Source organism: Thalia democratica, unplaced genomic scaffold (genome assembly GCF_965202585.1).
Source record: "Thalia democratica unplaced genomic scaffold, ktThaDemo2.hap1.1 HAP1_SCAFFOLD_364, whole genome shotgun sequence".
In the NCBI taxonomy this organism is placed as follows: Eukaryota; Metazoa; Chordata; class Thaliacea; order Salpida; family Salpidae; genus Thalia; species Thalia democratica.
In genome coordinates this window covers 45975-70317 of record NW_028139440.1, presented here as the reverse complement: position 1 = coordinate 70317, position 24343 = coordinate 45975, and the positions used below count along the sequence as shown (strand labels likewise).

The 24343-nt window shown below is 26.1% G+C and overlaps 2 protein-coding genes across 2 annotated transcripts; both read left to right on the top strand.

Moving 5' to 3' along the window:
- The first annotated feature begins 11622 nt into the window (after positions 1 to 11622).
- On the top strand, positions 11623 to 14268 carry LOC145846259 (kelch-like protein 7). Its single transcript, XM_082953136.1, has 3 exons — positions 11623 to 11851; positions 12008 to 13383; positions 14182 to 14268. Exons 1-3 carry the CDS (start codon positions 11623 to 11625, stop codon positions 14266 to 14268), a joined length of 1692 nt encoding a protein of 563 aa, XP_082809262.1.
- Positions 14269 to 19429: 5161 nt separating this feature from the next.
- LOC145846257 (kelch-like protein 21) lies at positions 19430 to 21307 on the top strand. Its single transcript, XM_082953135.1, has 2 exons — positions 19430 to 19589; positions 19818 to 21307. Exons 1-2 carry the CDS (start codon positions 19430 to 19432, stop codon positions 21305 to 21307), a joined length of 1650 nt encoding a protein of 549 aa, XP_082809261.1.
- Positions 21308 to 24343: the final 3036 nt, after the last annotated feature.

The following is a 24343-nucleotide window of genomic DNA, read 5'->3' as shown; positions in this document are numbered from 1 at the left end:
TATTTAGTGTTGGCAACTCTGTATTAAGGTATGCCTATATTTTCTATAGTTTTTATAAGTACTATTTAAACTCTATTTCCATATAAATATACTAATAAAATAACAATTTATAATTAGAAAATATATAATTATAAACAACTTCTATTGTATGAAATAAAATTTGTTACTTTGAATTTATATATTACTAATATGTATTTACAGAGAAAAATTTATGCACTTAAGAAGATTTTAAAAAATTTATTTTTCTTTTATTTTAAATATTTTTTTTCTTTATTGTAAGTATAACACTTGATATTAAGTTAAATTATTAAAGAAACTATTTTCAGTATTATGGAAGAACAGTTACTTAGTATAAAAGTTGTAAAATACTAGTTTATTTTGTTTAAATAAAGTAAAATTGATTTATTAAGCATAATATTGTTATTTAAAATAGTTACTTAAAACAATGAAATAATAAGCTTTAAAATTTAATTCATTTAAATTCCTATCATGATTGTAGGTTGATGAAGGACAAAACTTTCTCCATACTCAACCATGGATAATTAATGTGAGCATCTACATTTTTTTACTTGAAGATAATTACTTAAATAACAGTTGAGTTTTAGCCTCAAGTATTCTTATGATTTTATTTCTTGCAACCTACAAAAAATTTCTGTGTACACTAGTGTGCACCATTGTACATTTTCACGACCACTGGTTTAAGGTTAAAGGTATTTAATTTTCAAACTATTGTTAGATTAAATTAAAAAAAATTAAAGATATTTTATAAATACACCTAATTAATTTCAACTGATTTGTATCATTTCATCATAATTAATACAATTTTAATAAAACTTTTTTATCAGGCTTGTTAACTTTTTCAGACTAAAAAAGCATTAGCTTAAAAATTTATAATTATTTAAAAAATTGCATTAAACCATTATTGAAGATTATAATTAGAGATTGACTTTTCAAATGTAGATCGTATAGCTGAAGAAAGTACTGGATTACACTTATCAACTATAATATTTTATCAAAAAACGATCATCAGAAAAAGTACATTGATTGAATAACAATTTAAAAGCACCATTTTTTCAGTTTTGTTGATACTTTAATACTTGGTATTTAACTGTTCAAAATATAGGTTTAATCGTTTGCTAATAAAAGATCCTAGTGAAGTAACTTCACCGGAATATAAATAAAAACAAATTATACAGTAATCTTCCTTTATTCCACCAACATATGTTTCTGTGTAAGTATGTATGTTTGTATAAGACTTAATAATTACAATTATTATATAGTTTTATAAAAGTCGGATTTAATATTAAGTATTTTACTTATTATTAACTATTATCTGTGAAATTATTTTATCTTAATATAAAACATGTATACATCCACTTTATTCTATGCTTCTATTCTTTCATTACAGTAACTATTTTTTACAGAACCTAGTTGAAGTGTGTTGATTGGTTAACACACAGAGTACATGTTGGTGGAATTAAGGAAGATTACTGTATAATTGTTTTTATTTACTTAGTATTTATCAATTTATCAAGACTATTATCATCATTTTAATTAAAGTTAATTGTTTAGTTAAAAATTTATTTACAGTATAGAAACACAGATAACAAGATCAACTAGATATCATTAAAAAATAAATTACAAAAAGTATGTAGCTTATCTATTGTTGTCATAGAGAATTTAAATATGTAAAGTAGCTTTAACCTTTATTTTTTCATAAACTTGTTTTTTTTATTAAGTGACCATAGAAACTATCTAAAAAAGATCTGATTAAAACAAATATTTTGAAAGTATAGCTTATTTGAAAAATGTTTGAAACACAAAAAGGCCTATTTTAAGTTAGATATTACATTTAGTAAATATTTAACTCCACTTAAGAAAAACATACCTACAAACTAATTGAACCACAAATTAATTTATCTATAAAACATTGTTTCATTCAGAAAATCGACTAAACTCTTAATTCTGTATGTTCCTAAAAATTAAACTAAACATTCATGGAGACATTAAGGCTTAGTTTACAAACTATATTAAAACACTTATGAAAAATTGTAAACAAAACTTCAATAATGAAATGTGTTAAAATTTAATGTTTAATGTGGCTAAGGCTTATTAATAAAAACTAAAGAATCAATTTACCTACTAAATAAAATTGTGAATGCTAATTTTGATTAAAAAAAGATAGCTTAAGTTTACTAAAATGTATTTGTGATTGTGAAGAAAAGTGATGAACATCAGTAAAAAAGCTTAATATACTTTTAACAGTACCATAAAAGAATTTGCTGTTGGATGATTTGAATAATTTGAATAAATAAGGCATGAATGAAAAATTCAGTGAAAACTGACAAATAGTCTAACTACTAAGTTTAGTTAGAATTTTTATTTCAATATAAAAGAGTATCAACTTAAGTTTATAAATAAAGAAAAATAAAATGGACTTCAATAGTTTTAAAATTATCTAATAGTATACAAAACTTATTTAGATAAATTTTAAATTTTAATGTTAATCAAAAATGAAACAATATTAAACTTCAAAAAAAAAATTAAAACTTTTGTTTAAAAAATAGTACTTACTTATTCTAGAATTTTTGATTTACTCTATCAAGTATTAAAACTATGTTAAGATATTTCTATTAAAATGAATATTTTGGTAGAAAATGGTCTTTTTACTCAAATGAAAGACAAAGCAAAGAATGAACTTTTCAATAAACTAAATATAACAAGTTCCTAACAGAACCTTTACAAGTTTTTTTTTTCAGCAGAAGTTGTTAAGTATCTAGGTATATCACAAGGTTTATAAAGTAATTTTATTAAAAATTTTTTTTACAAAATCTCAGAATTTTTTTTTTTATAAAATTAATACATTATCCTAGTAAATGTTTGTTTTGACACCAATTAAAGCTATTTTATTGCAACTAGTGTTTTATATATTACGTTAAAGGTTCAGTACAAACCAATTAAACATTTTAATTCAGGGCTTCCCAAACTAGGTCAAGTGGCTCCCCTGGGTGCCATGAGCAGCAAAGGGGCCACAGTAATGGCCATGAGCAGTAAAAAGACCACAGGGGCCATTAGGTCATAGTTTGAAAATTACACTAGATATTCAAAAGTTGATGATGAACAACAAAAAAAAAGTCTTAGGCGGTTTAGATGGTAAATTTTAGAGAAATCTTGTTGGAGGGGGCCAGAGTTTTTTTATTTTCTTTAAAAGAGGAAAATCTTTGGAAGCCTTGACTTGATTTAAAAAACTCTTCTTACCAAGATTTATAGATAAATATTAAGCTGGTAGAGAAGGATTGTGCGTAAAGAAAAATATAAACTGACAATGCTTCAATAAAATTAAAAGTATTTTTTAAGTTTTTTGTTTTCAACATTGTGTCAACATTTTTAATTGATCTTAAAAAACATTAAATGATTTTGCAGCAAGCATGAAAAAGTAGTTTAAATAATCAAATAAAACGTACAATAAAAAAAATAAAGTAATAAAAATGGTAAACATAAAAATTTAATCAACTTTACAATGCTTGCTACAAAAGTTTGTAATATGTTTTGAGATCTATTAAAAAAGCTGACTCATTCTTTAAAACAGAAAACTTAAAAAAATACCTTAAATTTTATTGAAGCATTTTCACTCTATACTTTTCATCAGGTCCAATCCTTCTCTACCAGCCTAATATTTATCTATAAATCTTGGTAAGAACAGTTTTTTCAAATCAAGGTTTCCCCAATTTTTTCCCTTTAAAAGAGAAGAAAGTAAAAACGCTGTAGCCCCCTCTACAAGATTTCTCAAAAAACTACCAATAATTACGCCTAGGACTTTTTTTTTGTTCTACATCATCAACTCCAGAATATCTAGTGTAAGTTTCAAACTATTAATTCTTGACCCCTTATGGTACCCTTTGCTGCTCATGGCATCCAAATGGACCACTTGGACCAGTTTAGGAAGCCCTGATTTAAATTGTTTAACTGGTTTGTACTGAACCTTCAACATAATATATGAAACACTAGTTGCCATAAAATAGCTTTAATTGGTTTCTAACAAACATTTTCCAACATTATGTACCAATTTTATTTTTGAAAGACAAAAAAAAAAATTCTGAGATTATGTAACAAATTCGTAAAATATAGTTCTTAAAAAATTTACTTTATAAACCTTGTGATAAAATTAAACAGTTAACCATATCCGCTGAAGAAAAAAAAAATTGTAAAGTTTCTGTTAGGAACTTGTTATATTTAGTTTAGTGTAAAGCTTATTCCTTGCTCTGTCTTACAATTGAGTTAAAAGACCATTTTCTACAAAAGTATTCATTTTAATAGAAATATCTTAAAATAGTTTTTAAAATTGGAGAGAGTAAGAGAAAAATTCTAAATTTAGTAAGTACTATTTTTTAAACAAAAATTTTATTTTTTTTCTTTTAAAAGTTTAATATTGTTTCATTCTTGAGCAACATTACAATTCAAAATTTATCTAATTAAGTTTCGTATACTATTAGATAGTTTTTAAACTATCGAAGTCCAATTTATTTTTCTTTATTTATAAACTTTAGTTGATACTCTTTTAGTTTGAAATAAAAATCCTGACTTAACTTAGTAGTTAGATTATTTGTCAGTTTTCACTAAATTTTTCACTCATGCCTTATTTATTCAAATTATTTTCCCAAGTCAACAGCAAATTCTTTTATGGTACTGTTAAAAGTATATTAAGTTTTTTTTACTGATGTTCATCACTTTTCTTCACAATCACAAGTACATTTTATTAAATTTAAGCTATCTTTTTTTAATCAAAATTAGCATTCACATTTTTTTTAAGTTTTTAAATTGATTCTTTAGTGTTTATTAATAAGCCTTAGTCACCTTAAACATTAAATATTAACACATTTAATTATTGCTGTTTTTTCACAAGTTTTTATAAGTGTTATAATATAGTTTGTAAACTAAGCCTTGATGTCTCCGTAAATTTTTATTTTAACTTTTAAAAACATATAGAATTAAGAATTTAGTTAATTTTCTGAGTGAAACAATGTTTTATAGATAAATTAAGTTGTGGTTCAATAAGTTTGTAGGTATGTTTTTGTTAAGTAAAGTTAAAAATTTATTATAATTAGTATCTAACTTAAAAATAGGTCTTTTTGTGTTTCAAACATTTATCAGATAAGCTATACTTTCAAAGTATCTGTTTTGATCAGTTCTTTTTACATAGTTTCTATAAACATTTAATGAAATAAACAAACTTATGAAAAAATAAAGGTTAAAGCAATTTTTCATATTTATACTTTCTATGACAACTATAGATAAGCTACATATTTTTTGTAATTTTATTTTTTAATGATATCTAGTTCATCGTCTTATCTGCGTTTCTATACTTTAAAGAAATTTTTAACTAAACAATTAAACTTCTTGATAAATTGATAAATACTAAGTATTAAAGTATTAACAAAACTGAAAAAATAGTGCTTTTCAATTGTTATACAATCAATGTTACTTTTTCTGAAGATCGTTTTATGATAAAGTATAATAGTTGTTAGGTTTAATCCAGTACTTCCTTTAGCTATCAGATCTACATTTGAAAAGTCAATCTCTAATTATAATCTTCAATATTGGTTTTAAATGCAATTTATTAAATAATTAGAAATTTTAAAGCTAATGCTTTTTTAGTTTGAAAAAGTTAACAAGCTTGATAAAAATGTTTTATTAAAATTGTATAAATTATAATGAAATAATACAAATCTATTGAAATTCATTAGGTGTATTTATTAAAATCTTTAAATTTTTTCAATTTAATCTAACAATAGTTTGAAAATTAAATATCTATAGGCTAAACCAGTGGTGGTCAAAGTGTACAATTGTGCACACTAGTGTACACAGAACATTTTTTTTGGGATGCAGGAAATTTGTAGGTTGCATGAAATTGTTAGGATAAACATAAAAAATAATTTAAAGTTTTTTTTTAAATTTATTTATTTTAAGCGACAAACTTAAATATTTGAGTTATATTCGACTATGGTTTTAATTTGGCTTTTCATAAATTAGCCATTTTAATCATAAGACTATTCTTGTCTAAAACTCAACTGTCATTTAAGTAATTATCTTCAAAATAACTTCATTATTTTATTATTACTTCATTATTAGTAGTTACGATCTCTTCATTTATTTTCTGCAAACCAAAACATATAATAAGTCTGTTCTCGTCTAAAACTCAACTGTGATTCAAGTAAACATCTTTAAGTAAAGAAAATAAATGTGGAATCTCGCATTTATTGTCCATGGTTGAGAATGTAGAAAGTTCTATTGTTCATCAACCTACAATCATGATAGGGAGTTAAATGAACTAAATTTTAAAGCTTAAAATTTTCTTGTTTTAATTAAGTATTTTAAATTATAATATTATACTTAATATATTAAATTTACTGTTTTTCAATTAAATTATTTGACATTTTATACTTTTTACACTAAATAACTATTCATACATGATATTAAAAATAGTTTTTTTAATAATTTAACTTACAGCAAAGTTTAAGAAATTGTTTTTAATTTTTTTAAATGTTTAATAATTTTCTTTAGTTTATAAACTCTTCTCTTCAAATACATCTTAATAATGGCTAAATTCGTAGTAACGAATTTTAATTTTAAACAATTACAATTATTATTGATTATAGATGTCTAATTTTTTAATTTATTTTTATAGAATTTAAAAAATACGCATAAAGTTTATACAAAGTATAGACTTAGATTAATACAGAGTTGCCACACTTTAAGGCTTCTTTAAACTTTTTCAAAGGTTTTGTGAAAAATTTAGGCTGGCTTGGGTTTTTTTGAATTTCTTTTTAAAATATCAGGCTAGTTTATTACCTTTTTTTTAAATAAAATTTAAGCTAGTAAAATTCACTAGTTTCTGACTTAGAAAACTTTTTTGAAGTTATGTATAACTCTCTATATTTTTCGCTTTTTTGATTTTAATGACAATCTTAAGGGATTTATTCTTGATTAATTGTACACTTTTTATTTATTGAACTTATGTTTACTTTTTCATTTTTCCAAAAGTCCGGATAGTCTCAATCTAATTTAAAGAAATATTTGCTGTTTTTTTTTTACTCTGATTAATATTTATACTTATAAAAGCAGTAACTCTGTTAATAATCAGTTAATATCTAGTTTTAGATTTTAGTATGAATTAGGGTTGTTACACACACATACCAGTAAAATTTTTTTTAAAAATACAATTTGACTAAGGATGTCTTTTTTTATTTTTCAAAACTTAAGCTAGTTTTGATATTTTTCTTAAATCTCCGGATACTTTTATGACTCAGATTTTTCTTTGAAAAGTGTTTTTTAATATAAAATCTAACTTTTCCTGTTGTAAAAAAGTAATTTGAGATGTTAAGGGTTGATAGGTTTAAAGTTTTTCAGCTTTTGTCTTTCTCTATTTTTCAAAATCTTAAGATGACCCAGGGTAGTTTGATGTAACTAGAATTAAAAAAAAGAATCATGATGAAATATAATGCTTGCCTTGGTTCAGAATATTTAAAAACTTAAACTAGTTTATAATAAAAAAATAATAATAGCCAAGGAAAAGTTTAAAAAAAAAACTCAGCAAAATTTGACATTTATAGAAAACTTGAGTCCAGTGTTTATCTAAGAGTCCAGTGGTTCTTAACCTTTTTTCATGTTTTACTCCTTTTTAGAAGGCTATCGCCAAATTTACCTATAATACACAAAATAGTGTTGAAATTTGAGGAAAACGATATTGAATTTTTGATGTTTAGGCTTATAAAATGTTAAAAAAGGTAAAACTAATTGAGTTTATTTAACCCAAAAAAATCAACAGTTAAATAATTATTTATAAATTAAACTAGAAATAAAAAACACTAACTTACATAACTTGTGGTTTATAATGAAAATTTACTCTTTAAAACAAGGAACTTTACCCCAGTTTAAGAATCACTGTTCTAAATATTAAATGAGATTTGTTTGTTTTAGTTTTAATGTTCTGATATTTTATAGACAATTTTGTTTACAATCTGAATTTTCATACCTTATCAATTTAAAAAATACATATTTAAGATTTTTTAAAGAATTTCAAATACTCAAGATGGCTCAGAACAGTATTAAGTCATTAAGTTTTCTTTTATATGACAAGTGGCAACCCTGCTAAATTTGTTATTGGTTACTCAGACTTACTTTGTTTTGGTTTTAAGAATTGCACAAATTTTATTTATACTTCTATAACAAATCATAAATTATTTTGAATGTATTTTTGTAGTAATAATTATTGTAGTAAAAAAGTAGTAAAAATTTAATATCCTGTAAAATATGAAATTGATTGTTAGTGATTTTATAAAGTTTATTTTAAAACAATCAAAATTTAATTTCTATTTCAAATGTATCCAAATACTTTATTGATCTTCAAATTTATATTAAACCTAAAAACTTTAAATAAAAATATTTAACTGTTATACAATTCAAGAATTTATGCGAAGTTTTATTCTGTATTTTGAATAATATAATTTAGTTTGAGGTACAGTAACCTCTCGCTTATTTACGCACATTGTGTCCACAGAAAAACTGCGTAAAGATGTGAGAGATCGTAAAGAAACGAGAGGTACCAAATATACTCACTATAATGGCTGTTTTTTAATATTGCTTCTAGTTAAAAGAAGACTGGGCACTTTCCCACTTTTAACCATTTGTTTACTTCATTTATAAATATAAAAACAACAGATAAAACTATACATATATTAAAAAAAAGATTTGAATTTCTATAAAATAATAGTAATACGATTAGAAATATTTTTACTATTTTAATAATAAGTAGAAATTACCTTTATCTTTATTTATATGTGACATTTATATTCTATTCTACTTAGCAAATTCAATTTATAATTAAGCATTTCTTTACAATTATAAAATAGTTTTATTAATATATAGGGCAAGACTGCTGTTTTTTTTCTTTGTGTTTTAAATTCTCATTAATTCATTATACTTTCATTATGAAACACAGTCGGGTTTATTTCAGAATTTTGATTTAATCTCTTATTGTTAACAAAATTCTGATACACTGAGGTATAACTAAATACTTATCAATTAGTAAAGGAACAAAAATTTACAAAGTCTAAAGATATAGTGAGGTGTGATAGCATTCAAAAACATATTTTAATTTAAAAATATACATTAAACCTAATTTGTGCAATATTAAAAAAAAATAAAAATTTTAGTTTATAACTTTTATAGAATTCTGAAATGCATAACTAAACGAGAGTGCGTAACTTCACGAGTGCGTAAAGATCCGAGAGGTTACTGTATTATAAGATTTGAATTAAAACTCAGACTGTTAAGGATATTTTATTAATCAGGTCAAGTTTAGATTTTTTTCTAAACTTAAAGCCTTGTTTTTATTTAAAACCTTTTTTGCCTTAAAAATATTATTAAAATTTGTCTATATTCTTTTTCTATCTGTATTGATTTAAATTTTTCTTTTTTTTTAGTTTATTTCTATTTTATTTTCACTGTTACCACTTACCCTTACCCACGGTCAGTAAGCTATTTATTTATTTTTATATAATGCTATAATATTTTTTCATAATAGTTTTTCTTTTAATTATAATTTCTATTAGTTATCATTTTTATTTTTTCACTATCATTGTTATTCCTAACCCTTACCCCTGGTCAGTAACTTTTTTTTTTCGTTTTGAATATAAATCTTTTTTAGCTTTTGTTTTTAGTTTTATTTTCTTTTTTTATTTATATTTATATTTTTTGTATTTTAGTACTCTCTTGCAAAATGTTTTTCGTGCAAAACTGATCCTTGGTGCAAAATCGTTTTCGTGCAATTTTGGTCCTTCGCGCAATTTCGTGCCCTCGTGCAATTTAGTCCCTACGTGCAATTTTGTTCTCGTTCAATTTAGTGCCCTCGTGCAATTTGGTCTTCGTGCAATGTAGACCCGTTGCCAATTTTAGTGTAAAATACCTACCTAAACTTACTTCTAACTTTAAATGTACTTATTTATATTTCTAATGCAAACTTAAAATATTTAGTAAAATTCTGCACAACTTTTCCACTGCTAAGTCTTAATCTAAATATTTTTAAAATTTCATTTTAGATTAAAAGTAGGTAAAGACAACTAATTCTATAAAAATCAGATTGTCAAACACTAAAACTATTCATAATGACTTTAAGGCTAGTTATATTATATATAACTATTTGTTTCTTAATTTAAAGCAATGTAAAACTTTTTCAAAAACATAATGGTGACATAGGTTTAATATTTTAAATATGAATTCAGATTAGTTTTCATACTTTTGCTTTATCTGTGGCAATTATTAAACTTCAAACAATTTTCTAAGTTTTTCAAAGTTTTTTTTTGATATTTTAGTTGTTTAAGTTGTTTTACATTTAGTTTTATTAACTTTTAACTCATGGAAAACAAAATTGTTTCAAATTTTGGCTAACTTAATGAATTTTAGACTGGCTTTTTACTTCATAAATGAATTATTAATGATATTGAGTTGATTTAGTTTAAAATTTAGTTTATTTATAACCAGTTTTATTAGAAACCTTTATAATTAATGACTTTGATTTTTTGTTTAGATTAGAAGGGACTCGATTTTGACTCAAAGAAGTGGCAACAGTATATATTCAGTTATACTATAAACTTATATACTTAAAATAAAGTAATTTGAGTTAGTTTAGAAAAAAATCTTAGAATATTTTTGGTTGAAATAACTTAATTTTCAACTTTTAATTGTTATAAAAAGAAGATGTGATGGTCTTTTTCGACCTTGAACTTAATAGAGTACATAATATAGTACATTTATTAAAAATAACAACTTAAAGTAATATTTTACTCAAATCAACAAAATACTTTTTTTTTAAATTTAACTGGACTTTGTTCTTTCTTTTTTGTCGAACATCTATGTAAAATACATAAAGTATTAATAAAATGAAGTTGAAATATTTCATGTATGTGTCTAGTTATTAGTGAAACATTTGAGATTATTAGGTATTTATTAGGGTGAGCAGAGATGTGTATATTTAAACTTGTAAAAGGAAATCCATATTAATGCTGTAGAAATAAAATTGCATAAAGAAAGAGAACTGAATGATAAAATTATTATAAATTTCAGCTTCAGTTGATATAGTTGAGGTATTTGATCAGATATATTTGATCTTTCAGTTGATACTAGTTTAATATAGTTGATGTATTTGATTTTTCAGTTGATAATAGTTTGATATAGTTGATATGGCTCTCAGCTTTCAGTTGATGTAGTTTGATTAAATGTTTAAACAAGTTTAGTTAATTGTTTCTAATCGTAAAAATGTATTTTCAAATCAACTAAAAGTGTTTTCGTATTCCTACCCCTAGTCGTTCTTTTAAATTAGATCTTTGTCTGCACATAATTTTTCTCTTAAGTTCAGTGTACACAAACTTTAATATGCTTGACGGTTTAGGATATGTGTAATTAGACTAATTTCTTTTTATTGTTTAGATCAGTGGTCGTCAAGCTTATCAATAAAAGTTCTACTTTCAATTTTTGTTTAGATATTAAACTTGTAATATAAAAGTTTTACAAATGACTTAAAACTAACTTATTATAAACAGTGAGCTAAATATATAGATATATAAAATGTCAACTTTTGAAACCACAACTGGCAACATTAAAGCCTCGAGCGCACCTGGTGTTAAAAAAATAAAAACTACGAACTCTGAGAACCGTGAACTTTGTGAAGAGTTTCTCAGGAACTTCGATGAAAACGAAACTTCCGAAGAAGAAATTGTGAAAAGTTTCAAAAGAAATGCAGTTTCGTGTTTTGATGAAAGTGCATTGAAAATTTTCTCTGATTTTTTTCGTACAGGTAAAGAGTTTTTTACTCTCTGTTAAGTTTTGTGATAGTTTTTTTTGTAGAAATAGAAAATATACTTTTGATAGTTAGCATCTCTATCTACTTTCAATAACTTCTGTTTTTTTTTTTATTAAACTAGTTAAATTAGAAATAACTAAACTTTTGTAGGCAATGCAAAGTTATCCAACGAAAATTTCTTCAAACTTTACAAAGTCGCAAAACTCTTCAATTTTGCCAATGCAAAGCAAAACTTTCTCGACTCATTCAAGATCAATCTGAACATTAATAATGTTTGTTTCTACCATCAGTTTTCCAACATTGCACAAAACAAACAAATTCAAAAGTGCACTTTCGACTTCATAACAAGGTGGTTCTGCTACTTGGCCGAGAATAAAATGCTGGACGGTTTGAGCTTTGATCTCTTTGTGAGGATCTTGTCCAGTTCAGACTTGAATATCACCTCGGAGCTTGAGGTAGCAAAAGCTGTGAACAGTTGGATTGAACACGATCCAAAATCAAGAAGCAAGCTCGCAATAGATACGGTGAAAAAAATTCGTCTGCCTCTGCTCTCAACTGCTGCCTTAAACACATTGTTAGATGCTGAATCATTTTCAAAATGTGCTGAGAGTAAGAGGCTTATACTTAAGGCTATCAGCGATAAAACTATTCTGAGTCTTAACCCGAGCTCTGTGGACTGTCGAGTGAGACATTGCGCTCAGGATAATTTCGAGGTGGCGTTTTGCAGCAATAAGTTCCGTACCTATAGCGTGTTCAAGCTCGATAAGAAAAACTACTCGTCCTTTACTGAGATCGCTTGTAGAGATGAAAATATTGACGTGTCTTCTGTTGAGTTCGTGAACGGGATCATATACTTCTTGGGTTACGATCGCTTTCTTGATAGTTTGTCGGTGTGGTCTTACTCAGTTTTGACTGGATCCTGGGAGCATGTAACGTTTTCCGATGATTCTTTGATAAACTGCGATGATTTTTCAATTTGCAGTTTGGCGGGAAAGATTTACATTTTAGGGGGAAAACTCCGTAAAGCGTCAAGAATCGTCAGGGGCCGTCATCAACCTGACCTATCAGGAACCAACTTTGTCCTTTTTGATCCCAGCACCAAAAGTCTTAGAAAGCTGGAAGACACCAAACACAAGAGGAAGATAGCCGTGTCAACCGTATTCAACGGGAGAATTGTCACCTCAGGAGGTTTCGATCATCCGAGATCCGTTGAAGCGTACGATCACTGCGCAGGTGAGTGGTCACGTGACATGCCCGACATGATGGAGCGAAAACTTTCTCACGCCTTGGTGAGCATCGGGAGCAAAATGTACGTGATCGGTGGAGCGGAAAGTTGCGAGGTTTTTGATCTCTACAGCGGGAAGTTCGCTCTTCTTCAAGCTCCGTGGCCTAAGAGGACATGTTTCATCCCTAAGTGCGTGGTGAATGGCAGCAAGATAATAGTGGTTTCTAACAAATTTGATTTTTTTCGAGTTGTTTTCAAGTTCGTTGTTTTCGATTCAGGCAGATCAAAATGGGAGAAGGAAGTTAGTTTCGAGCAACTCGAGCTGGATAGTAATTGTTATCACTGTGTCAAATATCCCAAACTCAATATTTTTCAGGAAACTTTATAATGTGATTTTTTTTTATGTATTGTAGTGCTAGATAAATTATTGATGAAAATTTCAACTTGGTTATATTTCTTTTGAATAAGTTTGTAAAGCTTAACTCAAAAAAGTATGCAAAAGATATCATTTAAAAAAAAACTTACTAAAAGTATGTAGTTTATTTATATAACAAATAAGGATATGTAAAATAGCTTCTAATTTTTTATTTTACAAACACGTTTTTTTTTGTTATATGTTCATAGAAACTATCTAAAAATGAACTGATCAAACTAGATACTTTAAAAAAGATTTTAACTGAAAAAAGGTTAAAACAATAAATACTAATTTTTTAAGTTAGATACCAATTAAAGTAAATATTATCATTACTTTAGAAAACCATACCGACAGACTTTTTGATTTACAAGTTTAAAAAAATAATGTCTCACGCAATAAGTTTTTTCTATAGCAGCTTTAAATGGAAAATTTATTAAACAATGTAAGTGTCTAATGTCCCGAACAAAACGTTAAAAGGTATCCGTGGTGTGCGACTTGATAACATCAACTAAAAGGTTTTATTGTACACTAGGTCATTGGAACGAATACTTTTGAGTGGTTTTTTCATCGTTTCATAAGATATCAATTTCATTTCAACTTTTGATTTTACAACAATTAAAAGTAATATCAAAATTTCATTGGTTTATGTTTCTTTTTCTAAATAACATAAGGTACGATTTGAAGGGAACCGCTCATTTCCAACAAGCGATTATTTCCCACCTGGTCAAAAACGAGAACCGCTTACCGACCAAGGGTAAGGGTTTGGGGTAATGGTAATAAATAAACAAATTGTAAATAAATAGCTAATAAAAAATAAAGGAACAGATAAAAAATAAGAAAATATTGTGGGGGAATTGATCGGGTGGAAATTTTCGATATACCGATTTCAATTACATAATTTATTGTAACTGACATATACGAAGTGCAGATTGAATTTATAAATTTTATTTTTGAGTGTACAAGTATATTTGCATTCACAAACTTTATGTAACTTAGTAAAGAGTATCAATGCAGACATGACATTATGAATTTTAAATTAGTTTCAATATCAAATATAAATTTTTAATTATTTTGTGCTAAGTGTAAAAATATCACGAGAAAAATATTAAGCTAATGTTCTTTTAAGTTTATTAGATGAAAAGTTAGCAAAAAAGCACGATAAAATATATTTACACATGTTAACTTTCTGCTTAATAAATGTTTTTAGTAGGTAATCTACTTATTTTTTTCAAAATTCGTAAAAATTCTTTTTCAAAACACGCCCCTGGTGTCAAATGAAATACCTAATAATATTAAAGACAGGGAAACCTTTGATCTAATATAGGGTTTCTCTTTTTTTGGAAGGCGCCTAAAAAAAACCAAAAAGTTATGGCACCCTTTAACAAAAATTCTCATTATACTAATGTTGTATAAGACTTTTTTATGCTCCTCACCTTCAACTCGAAAATATCCAGTGTAAGTTTCAAATTATCGCCCCTTTTCATCTTATGGACCCTAAATTTCAAATACAGTCCACTTTCGGAAACTCTGATCAGAGAGTAACTTTACTGAAAGAACCATTAATATATCTGTAAGTTGTATATATTTTATTATTTTTAATTTTATTCTAACATGACTTAAAATAAAAATGTCGGCTGTAGTTGTAAGGTTTTTGAAATGTTTTCATTCATAACATTATGTAAATGAGGAAAAGTGAAATAATACAGCAAAATGTTAAGAAAATCTACACCCTAACCGAATATATAAAAAATATTTCTCAAAAAAATTATATATTTATATAAAATTAAGAACATTAGCCAATCAGAAGCGACCTTAGAACTGCAGCCGCTAAAGTAAGCATTTACTTATGATAGCTTGTTTTGGCAGTTGGATTCTTTATTTCTAATAAAAAATTTATTTATTAAAGTTATATGTTTCACTAGTCTGTTGACTATATATAAAATATTGGCAAAACTTTTTGTTTGAGTTTTTGTAGAAAACTGGAACTTAGAGGTAAAATATAAAACTATATTTTTTCTCTTAAGAGCAATAATTTAAAGTAGTTATTGATTTATAATAGATAGAGTTGATATAGTTTCAAAATTTATCTTCATGTTAACACTAGTAGATGAACTTAGTAAAAATATTTAAAAAACTTTTTAGTAGATACTAAGTTTTTACATTGTATTCCTAAAGCTCAACTTTATTAAAAGAACAGGTGATGTTTTAAACTTTTTTTGTTTCAAAAGTTAATTAGCACAATTATTAATGATAGGTGTTAATACTTATAGGTATTGTTATAAAAACTTAAAACGTATTTTAATCATTAGTTCCTTAAAAATAACTTATTTTACTTATATGTAATGAGAATCATGTGAAACTCAAGTTTTACCTAAACTTTAATTTTTCATTTAAAACAAATAAGTTATATAACTGTGAGAGGTTTTATTTTTACCTTAAAGTTTTACCATATCTCGATAAAGTGACGTTTTCCCCTGTGTTTAATTTGGCTTTTTATAAAATGGCCATTTTGGTCATAAGACTATTCGAGTCTAAAACTCAATTGTCATATTTAAGTTCATAATGTTGCTAAGAAAACATTTTCAAGTAAAGAAAATATGTGGATGCCACATTTATTGTCTATGGTTGAGTATGGAGGAAGTTTTGTTTGTCATCAAACTACAATAATGGTAGGGAATTAAATGGATTAAACTAAAGGGCTAATTTTTTCTTGTTTTTAGTATTTTTTCTCAAATTATTATATTTCAATTATTTAATCAATTTAACTAATTTTAAAAATTTAACTAATATTTTATACCTTTTAAACTAGATAACTATTGTTACATTATAATATAAATAGTTTCTTTAATATTTTTACTTAATATTAATTACTATACTTAAAGCAAAGTTTAATAAATTATTTTCAATAAAGTATGTAAACTCTTATCTACAAATACATCTTGATAATAGCTAATTTTTTTTAACAAACATTAATTTAAATAAGTTAAATTATTAATGACTATTTATTTTTAATGTTTTTTTGTGTTTATACAGAATTTGAATAGTACGTATAAAATTTATACAAAATATAGGTTTAGATTAATACAGAGTTGCCACAAACTAAGGTTTCTTTAAACTTTTTAAAGCTTTTGTGAAAAATTAAGACTGCCTTAGATTTTTCTGAATTTCTTTTTAAAAATATCAGGCTAGTTAGGAAACTTTTCTAAAATAAATTTAATCTAGAGAAATTTACTAGTTTCAGATTTTGAAAACTTATTTTTATAGTTATTTATAACTTTCTATCTGTTCAGTTCTTTTGATTTTAATGAAAATCTTAAGAAATTTATTCTTGATTAACTGTACATTTCTCAGTAATTGAAGTTATGTTTACTGTTTTCTTTTTATCCAAAAGTCAGGATAGTCTCAATCTAATTTAATGAAATATTTGCTGTTTTTTTTACTTAGATTAATATTTATAATTTTAAAAATAGTTACTCTGTTAAAAATCAGTTAATATCCAGTTTAAGGATTTAGTATGAATCAGGGACGCCACAAACTCATACCAGGAAAACTTTCCTTAAAAATACAATTTGGCTAAGGATGTCTTATTTTTTATTGTTCAAAACATAAAATAGTTTTGATATTTTTATTAAATCTCCGGATACTTTTATGACTGAGATTTTTCTTTGAAAAGTGTTTTTAAATATTAAATCTAACTTTCCATATTGTAATAATGATAATTTGAGATATTAAGGAGTGATTAGGTTTATAATTATTTTACTTTTTGCCTTTATTTTTATATAAACTTAAGATTACCCAGGCTAGTTTGATGTAACTCATGCTTGATTGCCATACACTCAAGATAAGTAAAGCTAGTTAGAATAATTTTTTGAACTTTTGATGATAAATTGTAATGATGCTATAGTTCTGGCTTTAAGAAAGGCACAACTTTTATTTATAAAAGGTCATAAACTATTTTTAATTTAACTTAAACTATTCTTTATTCCTTATTCTTAAATTATTTCTTATTACTATAATGTTTTAACTTTATTACTTTTATGAGAAAGTTTATAATATAAGAACTCACAATAATAATTGTTAACTATTTATTTTTAGCAAAAGTTCTTGAAATTGACTTAAAAATAGTTTTATGTTTTGTACTAAAATGATATGTAATTTAGAAAATACCAAGTAAAACTTTAATTAAAATATGAAATTATTTTTTGGTGTTTTAGTTTAAGTTTGTTCTAAAATGGTGAAAATTATTTTTTTGTTTCAAGTGTTTCCAAATTTTTATAGTTCTTCAAATGTTTTAATAACCTAAAAACTAGAATAAAAAACTGTTAGCTTTTATTCATTTTAAGTATTCAAGTGAGTTTTTATTCTGTTATTTGAATAATGTAAGTTAGTTGAGGTATTTTGAGATTCAAATCAAACCTTAGACTGTTAAGGGTATTTTAGTAATCAGGTTAAGTTTAAAATTTTTTATTCTAAATTTTAAGCTAGTTTTTTGAATTTAAAACCTTTTGAGCCTTAATAATAATATTTTCAGGCATATTAGAAATATTTTTATTTTTTTATATATAGCTCAGGATAGTTTAAGAATTTCTGAAAATCTCAGTACTTTTTTCAAATATTTAAATGATATAAGGTTGATTAAGTCTAAATTTTCGTTTATATATAACTAGTTTTGTTAAATAGCTAGATTTTTATTAATTTTGATTTTTTGTTCAGGTTTGAAGGAACTCAGGGCAGTTGTAGTCACTCGAAAGAGTTTATTTTCAACCCAAAGAAGTGTCAACAGTGTACTTTTAGTTATAAACATAAAACTAAGTCATTTAAAACAAACTTATAAAAATCTTTTTTTTTTTTATTTTCATGTCTGAAATAACTTAATTAACAAAATTGTTTAAAATAAAGAAGTGATAATCTTTAACAACCTTGAACTTTATGAAGTAAAAAATTTAGTACATGAAATGAACAATAACAGCTTCAAGTAATATTTTATATAGAGCAACAATGTACATACTTGAAAATTAACTGATATTTGTTTGTTCTTTCTTTTTTGTTCAACATCTATGTTAAATACAGAAAATAATAATAAAATAATGTTAAAGTTAATTGAAAATTTAATGTATGTGTTTAGTTCTTAATAAAACATTTGATAGAATTAGGTATTTATTAGGGTGAGCGGAAATGATTTTATTTAAACTTGAAAAAGGAAAGCCAAATTAATGCTGTAGAAATAAAATTGCATAAAGAAAGAGGACTGATTGATAAAGTTGTTATATATTTAAGCTACAGTTGATATAGTTGAGGTACTTGATTAAATATATTTGATCTTTCAGTTGATGTTAGTTTGATATAATTGATGTATTTGATCAGTATATTGGATCAATATATCAGTCGATATGTTTGATTTTTTAGTTGATATTAGTTTGATATAGTTAATATGGCTCTCAGCTTTCAGTTGATGTAGTTTGATTACATGATTAAAGTTTAGTTAATTGTTTGTAAGAACGTATTTTGAAATCAATTAAAAGTGTTTTCGTATTCCTGCCACTAGAGGCTCTCTTAAATTAGATTTTTGGGTGCACATAATTTTTATTTGCAGTTCAGTGTGCACAGGTTTCTATTAGCTTGATGGTTTAGGCTATGAGTAAATAAAATAAATTAATTTTGATTTTTAGATCATAGGTCGTTAAGCTAATAAATATAATTTCTACTTTCAAAATTTTTTTAGGTATTAAACTTGCAATATAAAAATTTACAAATGACTTAAAACTAACTTATTATCTACAGCAACCTAAAATAAATATATGAAATGTCAATTGTCGTCAAGCTAATCAATATAATTTTTACTTGTATTTTTTATTAAACATCATATATACAGTTTTACAAATGACTTAAAACTAACTTATTATCGACAGTGAACTAAAATATATATATAAAAATGTCAATTTTTGAAAGCACAACTGGCAACATTAATGCCTCGAGCGCTACTAGTGTTGGAGAGATAAAAACCACGAACTCTGAGAACCGTGAACTTTGTGAAGAGTTTTTCAGGAACTTCGATGAAAACGAAAATTCCGAAGACGAAAATGTTGTGAAAAGTTTCAAAAGAAATGCAGTTTTGTGTTTTGATGAAAAAGAATTAAAAAACTTCTCTAAATATTTTTACATACGTAAGAACTTTTTTTAATCGCTCTTAAGTTTCTTGATGTTTATTTAATAATTATAAAAAAGATATTCAATTATTAGCACGCATCTCTAATTAGCTTTATTAATGTATGTTTAATTTAGTTAAACAATAAAAATTTAAATTAACTAAAATTTTCTAGGAAATAAGAAGCTAATCAAAGAAAATATTTTTAAACTTAACAAAGTGGCAAAACTCTTCAATTTCGTCAATGCAAAGCAACATTTGCTCGACTTGTTGAAGATTGACCTGGATATTGATAACGTTTGTTTCTACCATCAGTTTTCCAAAATTGCCTACAACAAGAAAATTCAAAAGTGCACTTTCGACTTCATAACAAGGTGGTTCTGCTACTTAGCCGAGAATAAAATGTTGGACGGTTTGAGCTTTGATCTCCTTGTGAGGATCTCGTCTAGTTCAGACTTGAATATCACCTCGGAGCTTGAGGTAGCAAAAGCTGTGAAAAGTTGGATTGAACACGATCCAAAATCAAGAAGCAAGCTTACAATAGGTCTGGTGAAAACAATTCGTCTACCTCTGCTCTCAACTGCTGCTCTGTATACAATGTTAGATGCTGAAACATTTTCAAAATGTGCTGAGAGTAAGGGGTTTATACTCAAAGCTATCAGCGATAAAACTGTGCAGACTCTTGACCCGAGCTCTGTCGACTGTCGAGTGAGATATTGTGCTCAGGATAATTTTGAGGTGGCAATTTGCGGCAGCAAGTCTGTTGCACCCAGTACACATACCTATCACCTTACTAATGAAAACACTCGTCGTACCTATAGCGTGTTCGAGTTGGAAAATAAGAACTGCTCGTCCTTCACTGAGATCGCTTGTAGAGATGAAAATATTGACGTGTCCTCCGTTGAGTTCGTGAACGGGATCATATACTTCTTGGGTTACGATCGCTCTCTTGATAGTTTGTCGGTGTGGTCTTACTCAGTTTTGACTGGTTCCTGGGAGCATGTAAGGTTTACCGATTCTTTGATAAACTGTGGCAATTTTTTAACGTGCAGTTTGGCGGGAAAGATTTACATTTTAGGTGGAAAATTGTACCGTAAAGCGTCAAGAATCGTCAGGGGCCGTCATCAACGTGACCTATCAGGAACCAACTTTGTCGTCTTTGATCCCAGCACTAAAAGTTTCAGGAAACTGGAAGACACCAAACACTTCAGGAGCGGAGCCGCGTCATCCGTATTCAACGGGAGAATAGTGACGTCAGGAGGATTCGATCATCCGACATCCGTTGAAGCGTACGATCACTGCGCAGGTAAATGGTCACGTGAAATGCCCGACATGATGGAGGGAAAAAGCGGTCACGCCTCGGTGAGCATCGGGAACAAAATGTACGTGATCAGTGGAGCGGAAAGTTTCGAGGTTTTTGATCTCTTCAGCGGGAAGTTTGCTTTTCTTCAAGCTCCGTGGGTTGAGAAGAATTTTTTCTTCTGTCAGTGCGTAGTGATTGGCAGCAAAATAATAGCGGTTTTTAACAAGTTTGATTATGTTGTTTTCGATTCAGAGGGATTAAAATTGGAGAAGGAAGTTAGTTTCAAGCAATACGAGCTGGATACTAATTGTTATCACTGTGTCAAATATCCGAAACTCAATATTTTTTCGGAAAATTTTTAATGTGACTTTTATTTGATGTATTGTAGTGCTAGATAAAGTATTACTAGAATTTCGACTTGGTTTTATTTCTTGTAAATAAGTTTGTGAAGCTTAGCTGAAAAAATTTTGCAAAAGGTATCATTGAAAAAAAAAACTTACTAAAAATATGTAGTTTGTTTATATAGAAAATAAATATATATAAAATATCTTCTAATTTTATATTTTACAAACACTTTTTTTTTCGTTATATGTTTATAGAAACTATCTAAAAAAGTACTGATCAAACTAGATACTTTAAAAATAGACTTTAACTGAAAAAATGTTAAAACAATAAAAACTAATTTTTTAAGTTAGATACCAATTAAAGTAAACATTATCTTTACTTAAGAAAACTATACCGACAGACTTACTAATTCACAAATTAAAAAAAAATAATGTTTCACACAATAAGTGTTTTCTATAGTAGCTTTAAATGTAAAGTTTTTTAAACAATGCAAGTGTCTAATGTCCCGAACAAAACGTTAAAAGGTATCAGTGGTGTGCGACTTGATAACATCAACTAAAATATTTTATTGTACACTAGGTCATTGGAACAAATACTTTTGAGTGGTTTTTTCATCGTTTCATAAGATATTAATTTCATTGCAACTATCAATTTACAACCATTAAAAGTAGTATCATAATTTCATTGGTTTATGTCAACATGCGATCATTTCCCACCTGGTCAAACCAGAGAACCGCTTACTGACTAAGGGTAAGGGTTTGGGGTTACGGTAATACATAAATAATAAATAAATAAATAATAAAAAATAAAGAAACCGATAAAGATATTAAAAAAAAAATTGTGTGGAAATTGTCAGTATACCGATTTGAAATACATAATTAAATGTAACTGACATATACGAAGTGCAGATTGAATTTATAAATTGTATTTTTGAGTGTACAAGTATATAGCATTCACAAACTTTATGTAAATTAATAAAAAGTCTTAATACAGATATGCCATCATAATTTTCAAATTAGTTTCAATATTAAATATAAATTTTAATTATTTTGTGCCAAATGTCAAGATATCACAAGAAAAAAATTAAGCTAATGTTTAACTCTTTTAAGTTCATTAGATGAAAATTTAGCAAAAAAGCACAACAAATCTCTTTACACATATTAACTTACTGCTTAATAAACGTTTTTAGTAGGTAATCTTCTTTTTTTTAATCAGTCATAAAAATTGTATTTTGAAACACGCCCCTGATGTCAAATGAAACACCTAAAAACTTTTAAGACTAGGGAACCTTTGATCTAAGACAGGGTGTCCCTTTTTTTTTTGAAGGCTCCCAAAAAGCTATGGCACCCTTTAACAAAAATTCTCATAATACTTATGTTGTAGAAGACCTTTTTTGCTCCTCACCTTCAACTCGAAAATATCCAGTGTAAGTTTCAAATTATCGCCCCTTTTCATCTTATGGACCCTAAAATTCTAATATAGTCCATTTTCGAAGTTCAGATCAGAGAGTAACTTTACTGAATTGACAATTAACATATCAGTAAGTTGTATATATTTTGTTATTTTTAATTTTATTATAATATGACTTAAAATAAAAGGGTCGGCTGCAGTTGTAAGGATTTTGAAATGTTTTCATTCATTAAGTTATGTAAATGAGGTAAAGTGATATAATACGGCAGAATATTAAAAACATCTACACCCTAACCGATTATATAAAAAAATATTTCCTAAAAATATTATATACTTAATTAAAAATAAGAATATTAGGCAATCAGAAGCGACCTTAGAACTGCAGCCGCTAAAGCAAACTTTTACTTATGATAGTTTGTTTATGCAGTTGGATTATTTATTTGCAATAAAAAATTTTAATTATCAAAGTTATATGTTTCACTAGTCTGTTGACTATATTTAAATTGTTGGCAAAACTTATTGTTTGAATTTTTGTAGAAAATTGGTACTTAGAGGTAAAGTATAAAACTAAATTTTTGTACATAAGAGCGTAAATTTAAAGTAGTTATTGATTTATAATAGATAGGTTTGGAATAAATTCAAAATTTATCTTGATGTTGATTCTAGTAGATGAAATTAGTTAACATATTTTAAATTTTTTTAGTAGATACTAAGTTTTTACAATGTAATCTTAAAACTCTACTTTATTAAAAGTAAAGGTTATGTTTTAAATTTTTTGTGTTTAAAAGTTAAACAGCACAATTACTAAAAAAACGAGTTAGTATTTATTGTTATAAAAACTGAAAATATATTGTAGTCATTAGTTCCTTAAAAATAATTTATTTTACTTATAGGTAATGAGAATCGTGTGAACCTCTTAGTTTTACTTAAATTTTTATTTTATATTTAAAACAAATAAGTCTTACAGCTGTAAGATGATTGAGTTTTACTTTAAAATTTTAACAAATCTCAATTAAGTGACCTTTTCCTGATGTTTAATTTGTGTTTTCATAAATTGGCCATTTTAGTCATAAGACTATTTTCGTCTAAAATTCAATTGTCATATTTCAAGTTCACAATGTTGCTAAGAAAACATTTTCAAGTAAATAAAAAATAAATGTGGAATCTTACATTTATCGTCGATAGTTGATTATGGAGAAAGCCTTGTCCGTCATCATGCTACAATAATGAAGGAAAGTCAAAATTATTAAATTTTAAAGCTTAATGTATTCTTGTTGTAAGCAAATTCTTTTAAAATTATAATCTTATGCTTAATAAATAAATTTTACTAAATTTCAAATAAATTATCTAATTTTTTATACTTTTTACACTAAATAACTATTCTTACATGATACTAAAAATATTGACTTTAATAACTTAAGGGCATAGGGGGTCCACCTTAATTTTACAAATTGATCTTATTTTATAGTTTTATCTGAGCTATCAGATATTTTTAATCGCTTCAAAAAATTCAAAGTAATTTTTGAGATATGAGCGATCAAAGTTGGTGACCTCAATAGGTTCCTAATTAAAGGCGCAAACTAAAAACGCAAAAAAAACCTTTTCATTAAAAATCTATCTCCTTTTTCATTTTTTGAGCAATC